This window comes from Fringilla coelebs, assembly GCF_963513975.1.
Source record: "Fringilla coelebs genome assembly, chromosome: 33".
Classification (NCBI taxonomy): domain Eukaryota; kingdom Metazoa; phylum Chordata; class Aves; order Passeriformes; family Fringillidae; genus Fringilla; species Fringilla coelebs.
In genome coordinates, this window is record NC_140059.1 from 716,810 (window position 1) to 735,876 (window position 19,067).

Genomic DNA, 19,067 nt, shown 5'->3' on the forward strand with positions numbered 1-19,067 from the left:
CGCAGGGCCCGTGCCCCATAGAGGGGCAGCAGGCTGGAGAACAGGAACGGGGCCAGGCAGGTGCTGACCAGGAGGCAGAGCAGGGCCAGCCCCAGGCTGCGCAGCCCCTTCCGCGCCCAGGCTGCGCTCTGGGGACAGCGGGGTCAGCCACGGACACACGGACAGACAGACAGACACAGGGACAGACAGACAGACACAGGGCCAGCCCCAGGCTGCGCAGCCCCTTCCGCGCCCAGGCTGCGCTCTGGGGACAGCGGGGTCAGCCACGGACACATGGACAGACACACGGACAGACACACAGACACAGGGCCAGCCCCAGGCTGCGCAGCCCCTTCCGCGCCCAGGCTGCGCTCTGGGGACAGCGGGGTCAGCCACGGACACATTGACAGACACATGGACAGACAGACAGACACACGGACAGACACACGGACAGACACACAGACAGACACACGGACAGACAGACACAGACACAGGGCCAGCCCCAGACCCCCCAAACCCTCTCAACCCCCCACTCCCTGTCCCCTCCAACCCCCCCAAACCCTCAGTGCCCCCAAACCTGCCCACCCCCCCCCCCGTGCCCCCCAAAATCCCCCAACGCTCCTCAAGGCCCCCCCCAATCCCCCCTTTTCCTCCACCAACTCCCCCATTTCCCCCCCAAACTCCCCATTTCCCCCAAATCCCCATTTCCTCCAAACTCTCAGTTTTCCCCCAAATCCTCATTTCCCCTCCAAATGCCCCATTTCCCCCCAAAACTCCTCAAATTCCCCCATTTCCCCTCAAATACCCATTTCCCCCAAACTCTCCATTTTCCACCATATCCCCCAAATCCCCCATTTCCTCCAAACCCCCCCATTTCCCCCAAATCCCTGGTTTTTGAAAAGTCCCTGTTACTTCCCCCAAATACCCATTTCCTCCCAAATCCCTGTTTTTCTGCCCAAACCCCCGTTCTCCCCAAATCCCCTTTTCCCCCCAAACCCTTATTTCCCCCAAGTCCCCCAAACCCCCATTTTTCCCCCCAAATCCCCCCAATTCCTGTTTCCCCCCAAGTTTCCCATTTCCTCCCAAACCCACATTTCCCCCAAATCCACATTTTCCCCTCAAATCCCCCCAAACTCCTCATTTTCCCCCAAATTCCCCATTTCCCCCAAATCCCCCAAACTCCCCATTTCCCCCCAAATTCCCATTTCCCCCAAACCCCCCAAATCCCCATTTTCTCCCAAATCCCCGTTTCCCCCCCCAAATCCCTGTTTTCCCCCAAATCCCCATTTCCCCAAATCCCTGTTTCCCCCCCAAATCCCCTTTTTCTCCCCCAAATCCCCATTTTCCCCCCCAAATCCCCATTTCCCCCAAAACCCCGTTTTCCCCCAAACCCCGTTTTCCCCCAAACCCCGTTTTTCCCCCCAAATCCCCGGTTTACCCCAAATCCCCGTTTTCTCCCAAATCCCCATTTTCCCCAAATCCCTGTTTTTCCCCAAACCCCCATTTTCTCCCCAAATCCCCGTTTTCCCCCCAAATCCCCATTTCCCCCCAAATCCCCCCTTTCCCCCAAACCCCGTTTTCCCCCAAACCCTGTTTTTCCCCCCAATCCCCGTTTTTGCCCCAAATCCCCATTTCCCCCCCAAATCCCCATTTTTTCCCCCCAAATCCCCATTTCCCCCAAATGCCCCCTTTCCCCCAAATGCCCATTTCCCCCCCAAACCCCATTTCCCCCCAAATCCCCATATTCCCCCCAATCCCCATTTTCCCCAAATCCCCATTTTCCTGCAAATCCCCGTTTTTCCCCCCAAATCCCCATTTCCCCCCCAAATCCCCATTTTTTCCCCCAAATCCCCATTTTTCCCCCAAATCCCTGTTTCCCCCCAAATCCCCATTTTCCCCCCAAACCCCATTTCCCCCCAAATCCCCGTTTTCCCCCAAATCCCCATTTTTCCCCCCCAATCCCCATTTCCCCCAAACCCCATTTCCCCCCAAATCCCCATTTTTTCCCCAAATCCCCATTTTCCCCCCCAAACCCCATTTTCCCCAAATCCCCATTTTTCCCCCAAATCCCCATTTTTCCCCCCCAATCCACATTTTCCCCAAATCCCCATTTTTCCCCAAATCCCCATTTTCCCCAAATCCCCATTTCCCCCCAAATCCCCATTTTTCCCCCCAAACCCCGTTCCCCCGTACCAGGGGCGGTCCCTCCACGGCTCTCAGGTAGGCTCCGAAGGGCTCCCAGGGCCCGAACACCACGGAGCCAGGTGAGCACAGGTAACCCAGCACCTGCGCGGGGCTGGGCTCGGCCCCGCCCGCCGCCCGGTCCAGGTCAAAGCCCAGCGACACGGCCTTCATGGCCACCACCATCTGCGCCCCTGGGACATTGGGGACATCGTCAGGGCACCCCAAAAACACCCCAAAAACACCCCAAAAACACCCAGCGACACGGCCTTCATGGCCACCACCATCTGAGCCCCTGTGACAGCGGGGTGACAGCGTCAGGACACCCCAAAAACACCCAGGGGACACCCAGGGACACGGCCTTCATGGCCACCACCATCTGCGCCCCTGGGACAGCGGGGGGACACCGTCAGGGCACCCCAAAAACACCCCAAAAACACCCAGGGACACGGCCTTCATGGCCACCACCATCTGTGCCCCTGGGACAGCGGGGACAGCATCGGGGCACCCCAAAACACCCGAGGGCACCTCAGAAACACCCAAGGGCACCCCAAAAACACCCATGGGCACCCCAACATCGAGGGGACCCCAAAACCACCCAAGGGCACCCCAAAAACACCCGAGGGCACCCCAGGATCGGGGGACCCCAAAAACATCGGGAACCCCAACATCCAAGAGACCCCAAAAACACCCGGGGGCACCCCAAAAACATCAGAAGGCACCCCAACATCGGGGGCATCCCAAAAACATCCAAGGGCAACCCAACATCCGAGGGCACCCCAAAGGCACCGGGCACCCCAAAATCGGGGGGACTCCTAAAACATTAGGAACCCCAAGGTCAGAGGGGATTCATAAAACATCCAAGGGCACCCCAAAAACACCGGGCACCCCAACATCCGAGGGCACCCCAAAAACATACAGAGGCACCCCAAAATCAGAGAGGATGCCAAGAACATCCAAGGTCACACCAAAAACACCGAGCACCCAGCATCGCAGAGAACCCCAAAGTCGGGGGGACCCCAAAAACATCCAAGGGCACCCCAAAAACACCAGGCACCCCAACATCCAAGGGCACCCCAGTGTCGGGCATCCCAAATCAGGGGGACCGGAAAACATCAGGCATCCAAAAAACATCGGGCACCCCAAAATCGGGGGGGGACCCCAAAAACATTGGGCACCCCAAAAACATTGGGCACCCGACATCAGAGGGGACCCCAAAATCGGGGGCACCCTAAAATCAGAGAGGACCCAAAAATCAGGGGAACCCCGAAATCAGGGGGACCCCAAAATCAGGGGGGACCCCAAAATCAGGGGGGACCCCAAAATCGGGCAGTGCTCCACATCCCCCGGGGGCTGGGGAAGGAACTGGGGGTCCCAAGTGGGGGTCGGGGGGGGTCGGGGGGGTCTCACCTCGCATCTTGTGCCACGTGACCGTGTCCACCATGTGCAGCTCCCTGGGGAGAGGGGGGCTCTAGTCACTCCCAGTTCAATGCCACCAACCCCCCAGTTCATCCCAGTGCCCACAAATCCCTTCCCAGTCACTCCCAGTTCAATGCCACCAACCCCCCAGCTCATCCCAGTGCTCCTCATCTCCTTTCCAGTCAATGCTCTCAATCCTTCCCAGTCACTCCCAGTTCTTCCCAACTCCTGCCCAGTTCCTCTTCCAGCTGCTTCCAGCACCCTCCCAGTGCCCCCAGTCCTTTTCCCAGTGCCCCCGGTCCCCTCCCAGTGCCCCCAGTCCCTTCCCAGTACCCCCAGTTCCTCCCAGTGCCCCCAGTGCCTTCCCAGTGCCCCATACCCCATGAGCAACTAGCTGAAGGTGGCCAGGATGAGGCAGAGCCCCCCCCCAAACCCCTCCCAGTGCCCTCCCAGTGCCCTCCCAGTGCCCCCAGACCCCCTCCCAGTGCCCTCCCAGTCTCTCCCAGTGCCCTCCCAGTCTCTCCCAGTGCCCTCCCAGTGCCCCCAGTGTCTCCCAGTGTCTCCCAGTGCGCCCAGTGCCCTCCCAGCACTCTCAAACCATCCCCAGCGCCCTCCCAGTGTCCCCAGACCCCCTCCCAGTGCTCTCCCAGTCTCTCCCAGTGCCCTCCCAGTCTCTCCCAGTGCCTTCCCAGTGCCCTCCCAGTCTCTCCCAGTGCCCTCCCAGTGCCCCCAGTGCCCTCCCAGTCTCTCCCAGTGCCCTCTCAGTGCCCCCGGTGCCCTCCCAGTGCCCTCCCAGTGCCCCCAGTGCCCTCCCAATCTCTCCCAGTGCCACCAGTGCCCTCCCAGTCTCTCCCAGTGCCCTCCCAGTGCCCCTAGACCCCTTCCCAGTGCCCTCCCAGCGCCCTCCCAGCGCCCCCAGTGCCCTCCCAGTCCCTCGCAGTGCCCTCCCAGTGCCCCCAGTGCCCTCCCAGCACCCCCAGTGCCCTCCCAGCGCCCCCAGTGCTCTCCCAGTCTCTCCCAGTGCCCTCCCAGTCTCTCCCAGTGCCCTCCCAGTCTCTCCCAGTGCCGTACCCCATGAGCAGGTAGCTGAGGGCGGCCAGGGCCAGGCAGAGGCCGCGGTGGGCGCGGGCCCGGCTCAGCAGCAGGGTGAGCACGCAGAGCCCGCTCAGCAGGGCCACCCACAGCGCCTGCGCCCCGAAGAAATGGTGCAGGGCCAGGAGCCCCCCGGCCGCCGCCCCCGCGTGCTTCCCGCCCCGCGGCAGCGCTGCGACACAGCGGGGATCAGGGGGGACCCGGGATGGAGACACCCCACAGCCCGGGGTGCTGAACCCCCACAGCCCGGGGTCCTGAACCCCCAACCCCGGGGTCCTCAACCCCCACAGCCCGGGGTCCTGAATCCCCAAACCCCGGGGTCCTGAACCCCCACAGCCCGGGGTCCTGAACCCCCAAACCTGACACACCCCAAACCCCGGGGTCCTGAACCCCCACAGCCCGGGGGTCCCAAACCCCCAAACCCTGGGGTCCCGAGCCCCCAAAACCCGGGGTCCTGAACCCCCAAACCCCGGGGTCCTGAACCCCCAAATCAGACACACCCACAGCCCGGGGTCCTGAACCCCCAAACCAGACACACCCCACAGCCCAAGGTCATGAACACCCACAGCCCGGGGTCCTGAACCACCACAGCCCGGGGTCCTGAACCCCCAAACCAGACACACCCACAGCCCGGGGTCCTGAACCCCCAAACCCCGGGGTCCTGAACCCCCAAGGCCCGGGGTCCTGAACCCCCACAGCCCGGGGGTCCGGAACCCCCAAACCTGACACACCCCAAACCCCGGGGTCCTGAACCCCCAAACCAAACACACCCACAGCCCGGGGTCCTGAACCCCCACAGCCCGGGGTCCTGAACCCCCAAACCCCGGGGGTCCCGAATCCCCAAGCCCGGGGTCCTGAACCCCCACAGCCCGGGGGTTGCAAACCCCCAAACCCCGGGGTCCCGAACCCCCAAAACCCGGGGTCCCGAACCCCCACAGCCCAGGGGTCCTGAACTCCCAAACCTCGGGGGTCCCGAACCCCCAAACCCCGGGTGACCCCCACCCAAAACCAGACACACCCCCACAGCCCGGGGGTCCTGAACCCCCCCACCCCAGGGGTCCCCGAACCCAAAACCAGCAACGCCCCCACAGCCCGGGGGTCCCCACACCAAAACCAGACACACCCCACAGCCCGGGGGTCCCCAAACCTCAACCCCCCGGGGGTGCCGAACCCCCAAACTATGGGTGTTCCCCCACCCAAAACCAGCAACGCCCCCACATCCTGGGGGTCCCCGAACCTGAAACTGGCAACACCCGCAGACCCCGAGGGTCCCCCCACCCCCAAACCCTGGGCGCTCCTCACCCCAAACCCCAGCTGCCCCCTCACCCAAACCCCCCGAGGGTCACCTCACCCAAAACTGGCAAAACCCCAAACCCTGGAGGTCCCCTCTCCTGAAACCAACACCCCCAAACCCCGGGGGTCCCCTCACCCCAACACCCTGGGTGTCCCCCCACCCCAAACCCCAGCGCTGCCCTCGGACTCCCCCCCACAGCCCCAATCTCCCCGGGTTCCCCCCCCTCCTCCGAGCCTCTCGGGACTCCGCCGGCCTCCCCCAGGCCCTGGGGCCCATCCGGACCCCCCGGATCGCCCCCGGGACCCCCCAGTCCCTCCCGACCCCTCCAGTCCGCTCAGCCGCCCAGGGCACCCCCGGACCCCCAAATTCACAGAACCCCCCTGCCCCCCAAAGCCCCGGGACCCCCCGATTCCCTCAGAGCCCCCCGGGTGTTCCCCCACCCCCGGCCCCTCACGGAGCCGCTGCAGCACCCGGGCTCCCCCAGATCCGCCCGACTCCCCCAGAGCCCCGGAACGCCCCCAGGCCCCCGGAGCCCTCAGAGCCCCGGATGTGCCCCCAGGGCCCCGGTTCCCCCGGTGTCCCCCCACTCACGCAGCCGGTGCAGCAGCCGCGCCCCGAGGCAGAGCAGCAGCAGCGGCCAGAGCTGGGCCAGGCCCTGGCGCGCCGTGGGCACCACGCAGCCGGGCAGCACCTGCGCCGCGAACTCTCGCGGAGGCAACGCCGACATCCCGACCCGAGCGGGGCTCGCTGCGTGACGGGACCCCCCAAAAACCCCCAAAAAACCCCAAAAAACCCCAAAATCCCCCCAAATCCCCCGCCCGCGCCTCGCCTGGCGCCGCCGCCCGCCCGCCTAAGGGGAAAGGGGCGGGGCCCCCACACCCACCAATCAGCGCCCGCCGTCCCGCCCCGCACGGCGGCGCTGACCAATCAGAGCGCGGCGCGGCCAAATGGCGGCGCGCGACGGGGCGGCCGTTGCCAAGGGCGGGGCGCGGTTGCCGGGGAGCGGGGGATGCCGGGGGGGCGCGGCCTGGTTGTTAAGGGGCGGGGGCATTGTTGCTATGGGCGGGGCCTCGTTGCCGGGGATCTCGCCCGCGTTGCTAGGGGCGGGGCCTGAGCGGGATGTTAGGGGCGGGGTTTGCTAGGACGCTGCGATGTATGCTAAGGGCGAGGCCTGTCGCCAGGGAGCGCGTTGCTAGGGGCGGGGCCTCATGGCGCAGAGCGGGGCGCTATTGGCTGTTTCCGGGGCAGGTTGTCAGGGGCGGGGCCTATCACCACGGCAACCAGGTGCGGCGGGCGCGGCGCGGGGCACTGTGGGGCGGCGGCGGACCGGGCCGGCCCACAATGCCCCGCGGCGGCGGCGGCGGCGGCGGCGGCATGGAGCAGTACATCGTGCTGGGCCGCATCGGGGAGGGCGCGCACGGCGTCGTCTTCAAGGCCAAGCACCGCGAGGTGGGCCCGGGACCGGGGCCGGGGGGGGAGCCCGGCCCGGCGGGGCCTGCCTGACCCCCCTGTGCCCCCAGACCGGGGAGCTGGTGGCCCTCAAGAAGGTCCCGCTGCGGCGCCCCGAGGAGGGGCTGCCCCCGCAGACCCTGCGCGAGATCAAGGCCCTGCGCGAGATGGAGGCGCACCCCCATGTGAGCGACCCCCGGGCCGGGCACCCCACACCGGCACACCCCCGAGCCAGCCCCCGGTACCCCCGAGCCAGCCCCCGGTACCCCCGAGCCAGCCCCCGGTGCCCCCGAGCCAGCCCCCGGTACCCCCGAGCCAGCCCCCGGTACCCCCGAGGCCATCTCGGTGCCCCCCATAGCCCCCGGTACCCCCCGAGCCAGCCCCCGGTACCCCCGAGCCAGCCCCCGGCACACCCCCGAGCCAGGCCCCGGTACCCCCCGAGCCCATCTCGGTGCCCCCATAGCCCCCGGTGCCCCCGAGCCAGCCCCCGGTACCCCCGAGCCAGCCCCCGGTACCCCCGAACCAGCCCCCGGTGCCCCCGAGCCAGCCCCCGGTACCCCCGAGGCAGCCCCCCGTGCCCCCACAGCCAGCCCCCGGTACCCCCGAGGCAGCCTCCGGTACCCCCCGAGCCCATCCCGGTACCCCCCGAGCCCATCCCGGTACCCCCCGAGCCCATCTCGGTGCCCCCCATAGCCCCCGGTGCCCCTTCTCGAGTCCCAGTGATGTCCCCCCACTGTCCCCCTGCTGTCCCCGCTGATGTCCCCCCGCTGTCACCTGGTGTCCCTGCTGTCCCCCCCAGGTGTCACTGTCCCCCCACGGTCCCCGCAGGTTATCTGGCTCCAATCCCCCTGTCCCCTGCCGTCCCTGCTGTTCCCAGCGCTGCCCACTGATGTCCCCACTGATGTCCCCCCGCTGTCACCTGGTGTCCCTGCTGCTGCTGTCCCCCCCAGGTGTCACTGTCCCCCCTGCTGTTCCCGCAGGTGATCCGGCTCAAGGCTGTCTTTGCCCACGTGTCACTGCCCCTGTCCCCGGTGTCACTGCTCCTGTACCCTGTGTCACTGCCCCTGTCCCTGGTGTCACTGTCACTGTCCCTGGTGTCACTGTCACTGTCCCTGGTGTCCCTGTCCCCGGTGTCCCTGTCCCTGTCCCCGCAGGTGATCCAGCTCCGGGCCGCCTTTGCCCAGGTGTCACTGTCCCTGTCCCCGGTGTCACTGTCCCCACTGTCCCTGCAGGTGATCTGGCTCCGGGCCGCCTTTGCCTAGGTGTCACTGTCACTGTCCCAGGTGTCTCTGTCACTGTCCCTGCTGTCAGGTGTCCCTGTGTCCGGTGTCCCTGTCCCCATTGTCCCTGTCCCCAGTGTCCCTGTCCCTGCTGTCACAGTCCCCGCTGTCCCTGCAGGTGATCCGGCTCTGGGCCGCCTTTGCCCACGTGTCACTGTCCCTGTCCCTGTCCCTGCTGTCACCGTCCCCGCTGTCCCCACAGGTGATCCGGCTCCAGGCTGTCCCTGGTGTCCAGGTGTCCCTGTCACTCTCCCCGGTGTCACTGTCACTGTCCCAGGTGTCCCCAGTGTCACAGTCCCTGCTGTCCCCGCAGGTGATCCGGCTCCAGGCTGCCTTTGCCCAGGTGTCCCTGTCACTGTCCCAGGTGTCCCTGTCCCTGTCCCTGTCCGTGCTGTCACTGTCCCTATCCCCGCAGGTGATCCGGCTCCGAGCTGCCTTTGCCCAGGTGTCCCTGTCACTCTCCCCAGTGTCACTGTCACTGTCCCAGGTGTCCCCAGTGTCACTGTCCCCGCTGTCCCCGCAGGTGATCCGGCTCCGGGCCGCCTTTGCCCAGGGCCCCGCCGTGGTTCTGGCCCTGGAGCTGCTGGTGGGGGACCTGGGGGGGCTCCTGCGGGCGGCGCCGGCCCCGCTGCCCCCGGCGCGGGTGAGAGCCCTGCTGGCCATGACCCTGCGGGGGCTGGGCCACGTGCACGGCCAGCGCCTGCTGCACCGGGTGAGGGACCCCAAAAACGGGAATGGGGACCCCAAAATGGGATAGGGATAAGGGCTGGGCCACGTGCACGGCCAGCGCCTGCTGCACCGGGTGAGGCACCCCAAAAACGGGATGGGGACCCCAAAAACGGCATGGGGACCCCAAAATGGGATGGGGGACAAGGGCTGGGCCACGTGCACAGCCAGCGCCTGCTGCACCGGGTGAGGCACCCCAAAAACGGCGTGGGGACCCCAAAAATGGGATAGGTATAGGGGCTGGGCCACGTGCACGGCCAGCGCCTGCTGCACCGGGTGAGGCACCCCAAAAACGGCATGGGGACCCCAAAAACGGCATGGGGACCCCAAAATGGGATGGGGGACAAGGGCTGGGCCATGTGCACGGCCAGCGCCTGCTGCACCGGGTGAGGCACCCCAAAAACGGCATGGGGACCCCAAAAACGGCATGGGGAGCCCAAAATGGGATGGGGATAAGGGCTGGGCCACGTGCACGGCCAGTGCCTGCTGCACCGGGTGAGGCACCCCAAAACGGGAATGGGGACCCCAAAAATGGGATAGGGGACCCCAAAAATGGGATGGGGACCCCAAAATGGGATGGGGGACGAGGGCTGGGCCACGTGCAGGCCAGCGCCTGCTGCACCGGGTGAGGCACCCCAAAAACGGGAATGGGGACCCCAAAACGGGCTGGGGATAAGGGCTGGGCCACGTGCACGGCCAGCGCCTGCTGCACCGGGTGAGGCACCCCAAAACGGGGATGGGGACCCCAAAATGGGATGGGGACCCCAAAACGGGATGGGGACAAGGGCTGGGCCACGTGCACGGCCAGCGCCTGCTGCACCGGGTGAGGCACCCCAAAAACGGCATGGGGACCCCAAAAATGGGATGGGGACCCCAAAACGGGAATGGGGACAAGGGCTGGGCCACGTGCACGGCCAGCGCCTGCTGCACCGGGTGAGGGGACCCCAAAAATGGCATGGGGACCCCAAAATGGGATGGGGGACAAGGGCTGGGCCACGTGCACAGCCAGCGCCTGCTGCACCGGGTGAGGCACCCCAAAATGGGATGGGGACCCCAAAATGGGAATGGGGACAAGGGCTGGGCCACGTGCACAGCCAGCGCCTGCTGCACCGGGTGAGGCACCCCAAAACGGAATGGGGACCCCAAAATGGGATGGGGACCCCAAAACGGGATGGGGACAAGGGCTGGGCCACGTGCACGGCCAGCGCCTGCTGCACCGGGTGAGGCACCCCAAAAACGGCATGGGGACCCCAAAAATGGCATGGGGACCCCAAAAACGGCATGGGGACCCCAAAACGGGATGGGGATAAGGGCTGGGCCACGTGCACGGCCAGCGCCTGCTGCACCGGGTGAGGCACCCCAAAAACGGGATGTGGACCCCAAAAACGGGAATGGGGACCCCAAAATAGGATAGGGGACGAGGGCTGGGCCACGTGCACGGCCAGCGCCTGCTGCACCGGGTGAGGGACCCTAAAAACGGCATGGGGACCCTAAAAACGGGAATGGGGACCCCAAAAACGGGAATGGGGACCCCAAAATAGGATGGGGGACCCCAAAATGGGATGGGGGACGAGGGCTGGGCCACGTGCACGGCCAGCGCCTGCTGCACCGGGTGAGGGACCCCAAAAACGGAATGGGACCCCAAAAACGGGCTGAGTGACCCTGAAAATGGGCTGGGGGACCCCAAAAATGAGATAAGGGACTCCGAAAATGGGCTGAGGGACCCCAAAAAATGGGATAAGGGACCCTAAAAATGGGACAGGGGACCCCGAAAACGAGCTGAGGGACTCTGAAAATGGGCTGAGGAACCCCAAAAATGGGAATGGGGACCCCAAAAATGGGATAGGGGACCCCAAAATGGGATAAGGGCTGGGCCACGTGCACGGCCAGCGCCTGCTGCACCGGGTGAGGGACCCCAAAAACGGGATAAGGGACCCCAAAAATGGGACGGGGACCCCAAAAATGGGAATGAGGACCCCGAAAATGGGATAGGGGACCCCGAAAATGGGATAGGGGACCCCAAAATGGGAATGGGGACCCTGAAAATGGGATAGGGGACCCCGAAAATGGGAATGGGGGCCCCAAAAATGGGAATGAGGAAACCCATAAATGGGATAGGAGACTCCAAAAATGGGGCTGGGGCCCCCAAAACCAGGAATGGGAACCCTAAAAACGGGAATGGGGACCCCAGAAGTGGAGGGAGAGACCCTAAAAACATGGGGGGGGACCCCAAAATAACGGGGGACATTGGGGTGTGGGGGGACACTGGCACTGCCTGCTGCACTGGGCGAGGGACCCCGAAAGAAGGGAGGATCCCAAAACTGGGGGGGCACCAGCAGCACCTCCCACACCACGTGAGCACCCCAAAACTGGGTGGGGGACCCCAAAATCGGGGCAGGGGGAGGCTCAGACAGCTCCAGCACACCCCAAACCCGGGTGGGCCCCTGGGGGGACCCCAATGTCTGCGGGGGGGGGGGGGGGGTACCCAAAATCGAGGGGGGCACCCCGATACCCACAGTCGGGGGGTGTTGCCGGTCTGGGGGGGTTCCCAGGCGTTGGGGGCCCCCCCTGAGGCCGTTTTTGGGGCGCAGGACCTCAAACCGGCCAATCTGCTGCTGGACAGCGCCGGGCGCCTGAAGCTGGCGGATTTCGGGCTGGCGCGGGTGCTGGGCCCCTCCTCGGGGCGCCCCTACAGCCACCAGGTGGCCACCAGGTACCCAAATGGGGGTGTCCCCCCCCGGGGGGCCGGGCTGGCCCCCCAAAAGCCGAGGGGATCCCCTGACCCCTCCTCTTTGCAGGTGGTACCGAGCCCCCGAGCTGCTGTACGGCGCGCGGCACTACGACGAGGGCGTGGATCTGTGGTGGGTGCCCGCTTTTGGGGGGCTGCCCCCGGGGTTCCGGGGGTCCCCCGGGATTTGGGGGGTCCTTCCCGGGGTTTTGGGGTCCCCCACTCATCCCTTGTGCGGCTCTGTTTGAGGTTGGGGTTCCCCCTTTGAGTTTTGGAGATCTTTCCCCCCCGTTAGCCCGCGCTGTAATTCTGGGTCTGTGTTTGGTGCCGGGGTGTCCCCATGGATTTTGGGGTGTCCCCCCTGGGTTTTGGGGTGTCCCCCTGGGTTTGGGGTATCCCCATGGGATTTTGGGGTGTCCCCCATTGAATTTGGGTTGTCCCCTTGGATTTTGGGGTGTCCCCCCAAGGGATTTTGGACTGTCCCCCATGGATTTTGGGGTGTCCCCCATGGGTTTTGGGGTGTCCCCATGGGATTTTGGGGTGTCCCCCATGGATTTTGGGGTCTCCCCCTGGGTTTTGGGGTGTCCCCCATGGGATTTTGGGCTGTCCCCCATGGATTTTGGGGTCTCCCCCTGGGTTTTGGGGTGTCCCCCATGGGTTTTGGGGTGTCCCCCCTGGGTTTTGGGGTGTCCCCCATGGATTTTGGGGTCTCCCCCTGGGTTTTGGGGTGTCCCCCATGGAACTTGGGGTGTCCCCCTGGGTTTTGGGGTGTCCCCCATGGGATTTTGGGTGTCCTCCCTGGGTTTCGAGTGCCCCCATGGATTTTGGGGTGTCCTCCCTGGGTTTTGGGGATCCCCAGAGATTTTGGGGTGTCTTTCTGTGCTTTGGGTGTCCCCCTGGCTTTTGGGGATCCCTGGGATTTTGGGGTGTCCTCATGGGATTTTGGGGTGTCCTCATGGGATTTTGGGGTGTCCCCTTCGATTTTTGGGGTGTGTTCCTGTGTTTTGGGGTCCCTCCTGTTGGGTGCTGCGTGTCCCCCATTTCCGGGTTCCTCGCCAGGATCTTTGGGTGCTTCCCCCGGATTTTGGGGATCCCTCTGGGATTTCGGGGATCCCTTGGGATTGGGGGAGTCCCTGTGGGATTGGGGAGGGTTCTGGTGGGGTTTTGGGGTCCCTGTGGGGTTTTTGGGGTCCCTGCGGGGTTTTGGGATCCCTGTGTGGGTTTGGGATCCCTGTGGGGGTTTGGGGTCCCTGTGGGGTTTTTGGGGTCCCTGTGGGGTTTTAGGGTCCCGGTGGGGTTTGGGGTCCCTGTGAGTTTTGGGGTCCCGGTGGGTTTGGGGGTCCTTGTGGGGTTTTTGGGGTACCTGTGGGGTTTTGGGTCCCTGTGGGTTTTGGGGTCCCTGTGGGGTTTGTGGTCCCTGTGGGTTTTGGGGTCCCAGTGTGTTTGGGGGTCCGTGTGGGGTTTTTGGGGTCACGGAGGGTTTGGGGGTCCCGGTGGGTTTTGGGTTCCCCTGAGATCCAGGGGGGTCCCGGTGGGGTTTCGGGGTGTCCCGGTGGGTTTGGGTGTCCTGGTGGGTTTTGGGGTTCCTGTGGGTTTGGGGTCCCCCTGGGATTGGGGGGGTCCCGGTGGGGTTTGGGGGTCCGTGTGGGGTTTCGGGGTTCCTGTGGGGTTTCTGGGTCCCCCTGGGATCCAGTGGGGTCCCGGTGTGTTTCGGGGGGCTCCCGGTGGGTTTTGGGGTCCCGGTGGGTTTGGGGGTCCCGGTGGGTTTTGGGTTCCCCTGGGATCCGGGGGGGTCCCAGTGGGGTTTTGGGGTCACCCTGGGATCCGGGGGTGTCCCGGTGGGTTTGGGGGTCACCCTGGGATCCGGGGGTGTCCCGGTGGGTTTGGGGGTCCCGGTGCGTTTGGGGGTCCCGGTGGGTTTTGGGGGGGTCCCGGTGGGTTTCGGGGGTCCCAGTGGGTTTCGGGGTCCCTGTGGGGTTTTGGGTCCCGGTGGGTTTTGGGGTCCCGGTAGGTTTGGGGGTCCTGGTGGGTTTTGGGTCCCGGTGGGTTTGGGGGTCCCGGTGGGTTTTGGGTTCCCCTGGGATCCGGGGGTGTCCCGGTGGGTTTCGGGGTCCCTGCGGGTTTGGGGGTGTCCCGGTGGGTTTGGGGGTCCCTGTGGGTTTTGGGTCCCGGTGGGTTTTGGGGTCCCGGTGGGTTTTGGGTCCCGGTGGGTTTTGGGGTCCCGGTGGGTTTTGGGTCCCGGCGGGTTTGGGGGTCCCGGTGGGTTTCGGGGTTCCCCTGGGATCCGGGGGTGTCCCGGTGGGTTTTGGGGTCCCGGTGGTTTGGGGGTCCCCCAGCGCCCCGTGTGCCGCAGGGCCGTGGGCTGCATTTTCGGGGAGCTGCTGACGCTGTCGCCGCTGTTCCCGGGCGAGAACGACATCGAGCAGCTGTGCTGCGTGCTGCGGGCACTGGGCACGCCCAGCCCGCGCGACTGGCCGGTACTGGGAGCGCTGGGAGCCACTGGGGGCTGGGACTGGGAGCGCTGGGAGCCACTGGGGGCGCTGGGACAGGGACTGGGGGGACTGGGACAGGGACTGGAGGGGAGTGGGATGGACGGGGATGGACTGGGGGGGACTGGGAGAGGGACTGGCCAGTACTGGGAGCGCTGGGACCGACTGGGAGGGACTGGGGGAGGGCTGGGACAGGGACTGGGGGGAACTGGGGGAGGGACTGGGAGCACTGGGACCGACTGGGGCACCGGGGGGGCTGGGAGAGGGACTGGGACCGACTGGGGGGGACTGGGATGGACTGGGAGGGACTGGGGGAGGACTGGGATGGACTGAGACGGACTGGGAGGGACTGGGGGGGGGACTGGGATGGACTGGGAGAGACTGGAGGGGACTGGGGAGAGACTGGGATGGACTGGGAGAGGGACTGGGATGGACTGGGGGGGACTGGGAGGGATTGGGATGGGACTGGGAGGGACTGTGGGGGACTGGGAGAGGGACCGGGACAGGGACTGGGCGGGGACTGGGAGAGACTGGGATGGACTGGTGGACGGACTGGGAAGGAACTGGGAGGGACTGGGGGCACTGGCTGATACTGGGACGGACTGGGAGGGACTGGGAGGGAACTGGGAGGGACTGGAGGACGGACTGGGGGCACTGGGAGGGACTGGGAGGGACTGGGAAAGGGGCAGGAGGACAGCGGGAGGTGCTGGGAGCACTGGGACACACTGGTGTGCACTGGTTTGCACTGGTCTGTACTGGTTTACACCGGTCTATAGTGGTTTAAACTGGTACATGCTGGTGTATGCTGGTCTGTGCTGGTTTATACTGGGGTACGTTGGTCAGCAGCAGTTTGTACTGGTCTATACTGGTTTATGCTGGTCCGTTGTTGTGTGTGCTGGTCGACATGGTGCATACTGGTCTGGGCTCGTTTATACTGGTTTATACTGGTGCATGCTGGTCTGCAGTAGGTTATACTGGTTTATACTGATTTACTGGGCCATGTTGGTCTGGACTGGTTTATACTGGTTTGTAGTGGTTTACACTGGCCCATACTGGCTTGCACTGGTTTACACTGGCCCACACTGGCCCATTCTGGTCCGTACTGCTCCATACTGCTCCATACTGGGCCATACTGCTCCATACTGGCCCATACTGGTCTGTACTGGTTTATACTGGTCCATACTGGTTTGTACCAGGTCCATATTGGTCTGTACTGGTCCGTACTGGTCTGTACTGGTCCGTACTGGTCTGTACCGGTCCGTACTGGTCCGTACTGCCCCATACTGGTCCGTACTGCTCCATACTGGTCCGTACTGGTCCGTACTGGTCCATACTGGTCTGTACTGATTTTTGCTGGTCCATACTGGTCCGTACTGGTCCGAATTGGTCCATACTGGTCTGTACTGCTCCATACTGGTCCGTACTGGTCCATATTGATCCGTACTGGTCTGTATTGGTCTGTACTGCTCCATACTGGTCCATACTGGTCTGTACTGGTCTGTACTGCTCCATACTGGTCTGTACTGCTCCATACTGGTCCGTACTGGTCCATACTAGTTCCTGTCCCCCCAGAGCTGTTGCAGCTGCCTGATTTCCCCCAGCTGCAGTTCCACCCACGGGCCTGTACTGGTCCGTGCTGGTCCGTACTGGTCCATATTGGTCCGTACTGGTCTGTACTGCTTCATACTGGTCCGTACTGGTCCATACTGGTCCGTATGGGTTTTTGCTGGTCCGTACTGGTCTGTATTGGTCCGTACCGGTCCGTACCAGTCCGTACTGGTCTGTACTGCTCTGTACTGGTCTGTACTGGTCCAGACTGGTCTGTACTGCTTTGTACTAGTCCGTACTGGTCCGTACTGGTCCGTACTGGTCCATACTGCTCCATACTGCTCCGTACTGGTCTGTACTGGTCCGTACTGGTCCGTACCGGTCCGTTCTGGTTCCCGTCCCCGCAGGAGCTGTCGGAGCTGCCGGATTTCCCCAAGCTGAGGTTCCGCCCGCGGGCGGCGCCGCCGCTGCAGCTGCTGGTGCCGGGCGCTGACCCGGCCGCGCTGGACCTGCTGCAGCAGCTGCTGCAGTACCGGGCACGGCTGCGGCCCCGGGCACACCAGGTACGGCACTGGGAGGACTGGGAGGGACTGGGAGGGACTGGGGGATTGGAGCCCTGGACCTGCTGCGGCAGCTGCTGCGGTACCGGGCCCGCCTGCGGCCCCGGGCACACCAGGTATGGGAACTGGGGAGACTGGGAGGGACTGGGAGGGACTGGGGGGACTGGGGGAACTGGGGGACTGGGAGGGACTGGGGGGACTGGGGGGACTGGGAGGGACTGGGAGGGACTGGGAGCACTGGGAGGGACTGGGGGATTGGAGCCCCTGGACCTGCTGCGGCAGCTGCTGCGGTACCAGGCACGGCTGCGGCCCCGGGCACACCAGGTACGGGACTGGGGGGACTGGGAGGGACTGGGAGGGACTGGGGGGACTGGGAGGGACTGGGGGGGACTGGGAGGGACTGGGGGGAAATGGGAGGGACTGGGGGATTGGAGCCCCTGGACCTGCTGCGGCAGCTGCTGCGGTACCGGGCCCGCCTGTGGCCCCGGGCACACCAGGTACGGCACTGGGGGCACTGGGAGGGACTGGGAGGGACTGGGGGGACTGGGGGCACTGGGAGGGACTGGGGGGACTGGGGGGACTGGGAGGGACTGGGAGGGACTGGGAGCACTGGGAGGGACTGGGGGATTGGAGCTCTGGACCTGCTGCAGCAGCTGCTGCGGTACCGGGCATGGCTGCGCCCCCGGGCACACGAGGTACAGGAACTGGGGGGACTGGGAGGGACTGGGAGGGACTGGGGAAACTGGGGGGGACTGGGAGGGACTGGGAGGGATTGGGGGGACTGGGAGGGACTGGGGGGACTGGGGGATTGGGGGGACTGGGAGGGACTGGGGGCACTGAGGGGACTGGGAGGGATTGGGGGGACTGGGGGGACTGGGAGGGACTGGGGGCATTGAGGGGAACTGGGGGGACTGGGAGGGACCGGGGGGACTGGGAGGGACTGGGAGGGACTGGGAGGGGCTGGGGGACTGGGGTACCCATGATGGAGCCCCTGGTCCTGCTGTGGTACTGGGCACACCAGGTGTGGGAACTGGGGGGTCTGGGGGCAACTGGGGCGAATCTGGGGGGTCCTGGTGGGAATTTGGAGGGTCCTGGGTGGAATTTGGGGAATTCTGGGTGGAATGTGAGGGGTCCTGGGGGGAATCTGGGGGGTCCTGGGTACAATCTGGGGGGTCCTGGGTGGAATTTGGAGGGTCCTGGGTGGAATTTGGGGGGTCCTGGGGGGAATCTGGGGGTCCTGGGGGGAATCTGGGGGGTCCTGGTGGGAATCTGGGGGTCCTGGGTGGAATCTAGGGGGTCCTGGGGGGTCTGGGGGTCTCTGCCAGAGCCTCGGCTCAGCCCTGCTCAGGTGCCAGGTGAGGCTCCGCCCTGAGCCCGGCAGGTGAGAGCCATGGGGGGGTCTGGGGGCTCAGGGCGTCCCAGGGGGCTGGGGAGGGTTTTGGGGGGTCCCAGGTGTGTTCGGGGGGGTCCCAGGTGTGTTTGGGGGGTGTCTCAGGTGCAGTTTGGGGGGATCCCAGGAGTGTTTGGGGGGTCTCAGGGACTGACAGCCCCAGGACCCTCAGTGGGGGGGTCACTCAGGCCCCTCCCCTCCCCCATTTTTTGGGGGGGGGGGGGGTCCTGGCCCCCCCTGACCCTCCCCTCCCCCCCAGGCCCTGCTGCACCCCTTCTTCTTCGGACCCCAGGAGCTGACCCCACCCCCACCCCAGGGGGGGTCCCGGCAGCCCCCCGACTTCAGCCTGGACTCAGCGCTGGAGCTGCCCCCCCGGGGGGCCCTGGGACCCCTCCCCAGCCTGGGGGACCCCTGAGAGACCCCCTGGGGGACCCTGGGACCCCTCCCCAGCCTGGGGGACCCCCAGATGGACCCCCCCGGACCCCCCCCCCCCAGCCTGGGGGACCCCCAGTGTCCCCCCATGGGACTGGGGGACCCCTCCCCAAACCTGGGGAGCCCCCCCTGCCCCCCCCCCCATCGATGACCCCTCCCCATTTTGGGGGGACCCCCAGGGGGCTCTGGGACCCCTCCCCAGCCTGGGCCCATTGACCCCCCCGGGGACCCCCCCCAGACCCCCCCCAGCCCCACCAGGAGCAGCAAAAAGGGAAAATCCGACCCCAACCCCCCCAGATTTGGGGTGAAACCCTCGGATTTTGGGCCAGAAGCTCGGCAGGAGATGAAAACCCCCTGGGCTGGACCCAAAACCCCCAGATTTGAGCCCAAAGCGCAGGTGAGGAGAGGAAAAAATCCTCATTTTGGGGGGTTGGAAATGTTGGGCTGGAAATGTTGAGTTTGGGGTGAAAATTGCTGAGTTTTGTTAGAAAATCCCCAAT

The 19,067-nt window shown here is 65.4% G+C and overlaps 2 protein-coding genes across 3 annotated transcripts in view; one reads left to right on the forward strand and one right to left on the reverse strand.

Annotated features, from left to right (window-relative positions):
• PORCN (porcupine O-acyltransferase) overlaps positions 1-6,726 on the reverse strand; it is a gene marked incomplete at its 3' end in the record, with an annotated part of 7,620 nt that extends 894 nt beyond the window's left edge. Inside the window, exons 1-5 of the mRNA XM_084224017.1 lie at positions 6,557-6,726; positions 4,651-4,843; positions 3,571-3,614; positions 2,173-2,354; positions 4-128 (exon numbers count right to left, since the gene is read on the reverse strand). Of these exons, the coding sequence (XP_084080143.1) occupies positions 4-128; positions 2,173-2,354; positions 3,571-3,614; positions 4,651-4,843; positions 6,557-6,692 (680 nt within the window). The 5' untranslated portion in view covers positions 6,693-6,726. The remainder of the gene's footprint in view (positions 1-3; positions 129-2,172; positions 2,355-3,570; positions 3,615-4,650; positions 4,844-6,556) is intronic.
• A 561-nt stretch (positions 6,727-7,287) lies between these two features.
• CDK20 (cyclin dependent kinase 20) lies at positions 7,288-18,851 on the forward strand. 2 transcript variants are annotated; one of them, XM_084223991.1, is made up of 8 exons: positions 7,288-7,414; positions 7,486-7,599; positions 9,218-9,406; positions 12,012-12,133; positions 12,219-12,281; positions 14,502-14,625; positions 16,593-16,748; positions 18,395-18,851. In XM_084223991.1, the coding sequence occupies exons 1-8, from the start codon at positions 7,307-7,309 to the stop codon at positions 18,548-18,550; spliced, it is 1,032 nt and encodes a 343-aa protein (XP_084080117.1). In that variant the 5' UTR covers positions 7,288-7,306; the 3' UTR covers positions 18,551-18,851. The 2 variants fall into 2 exon arrangements, with proteins under 2 accessions (XP_084080117.1, XP_084080118.1); XM_084223992.1 differs by having other exon boundaries at positions 9,218-9,337.
• The last annotated feature ends 216 nt before the right edge of the window (positions 18,852-19,067 follow it).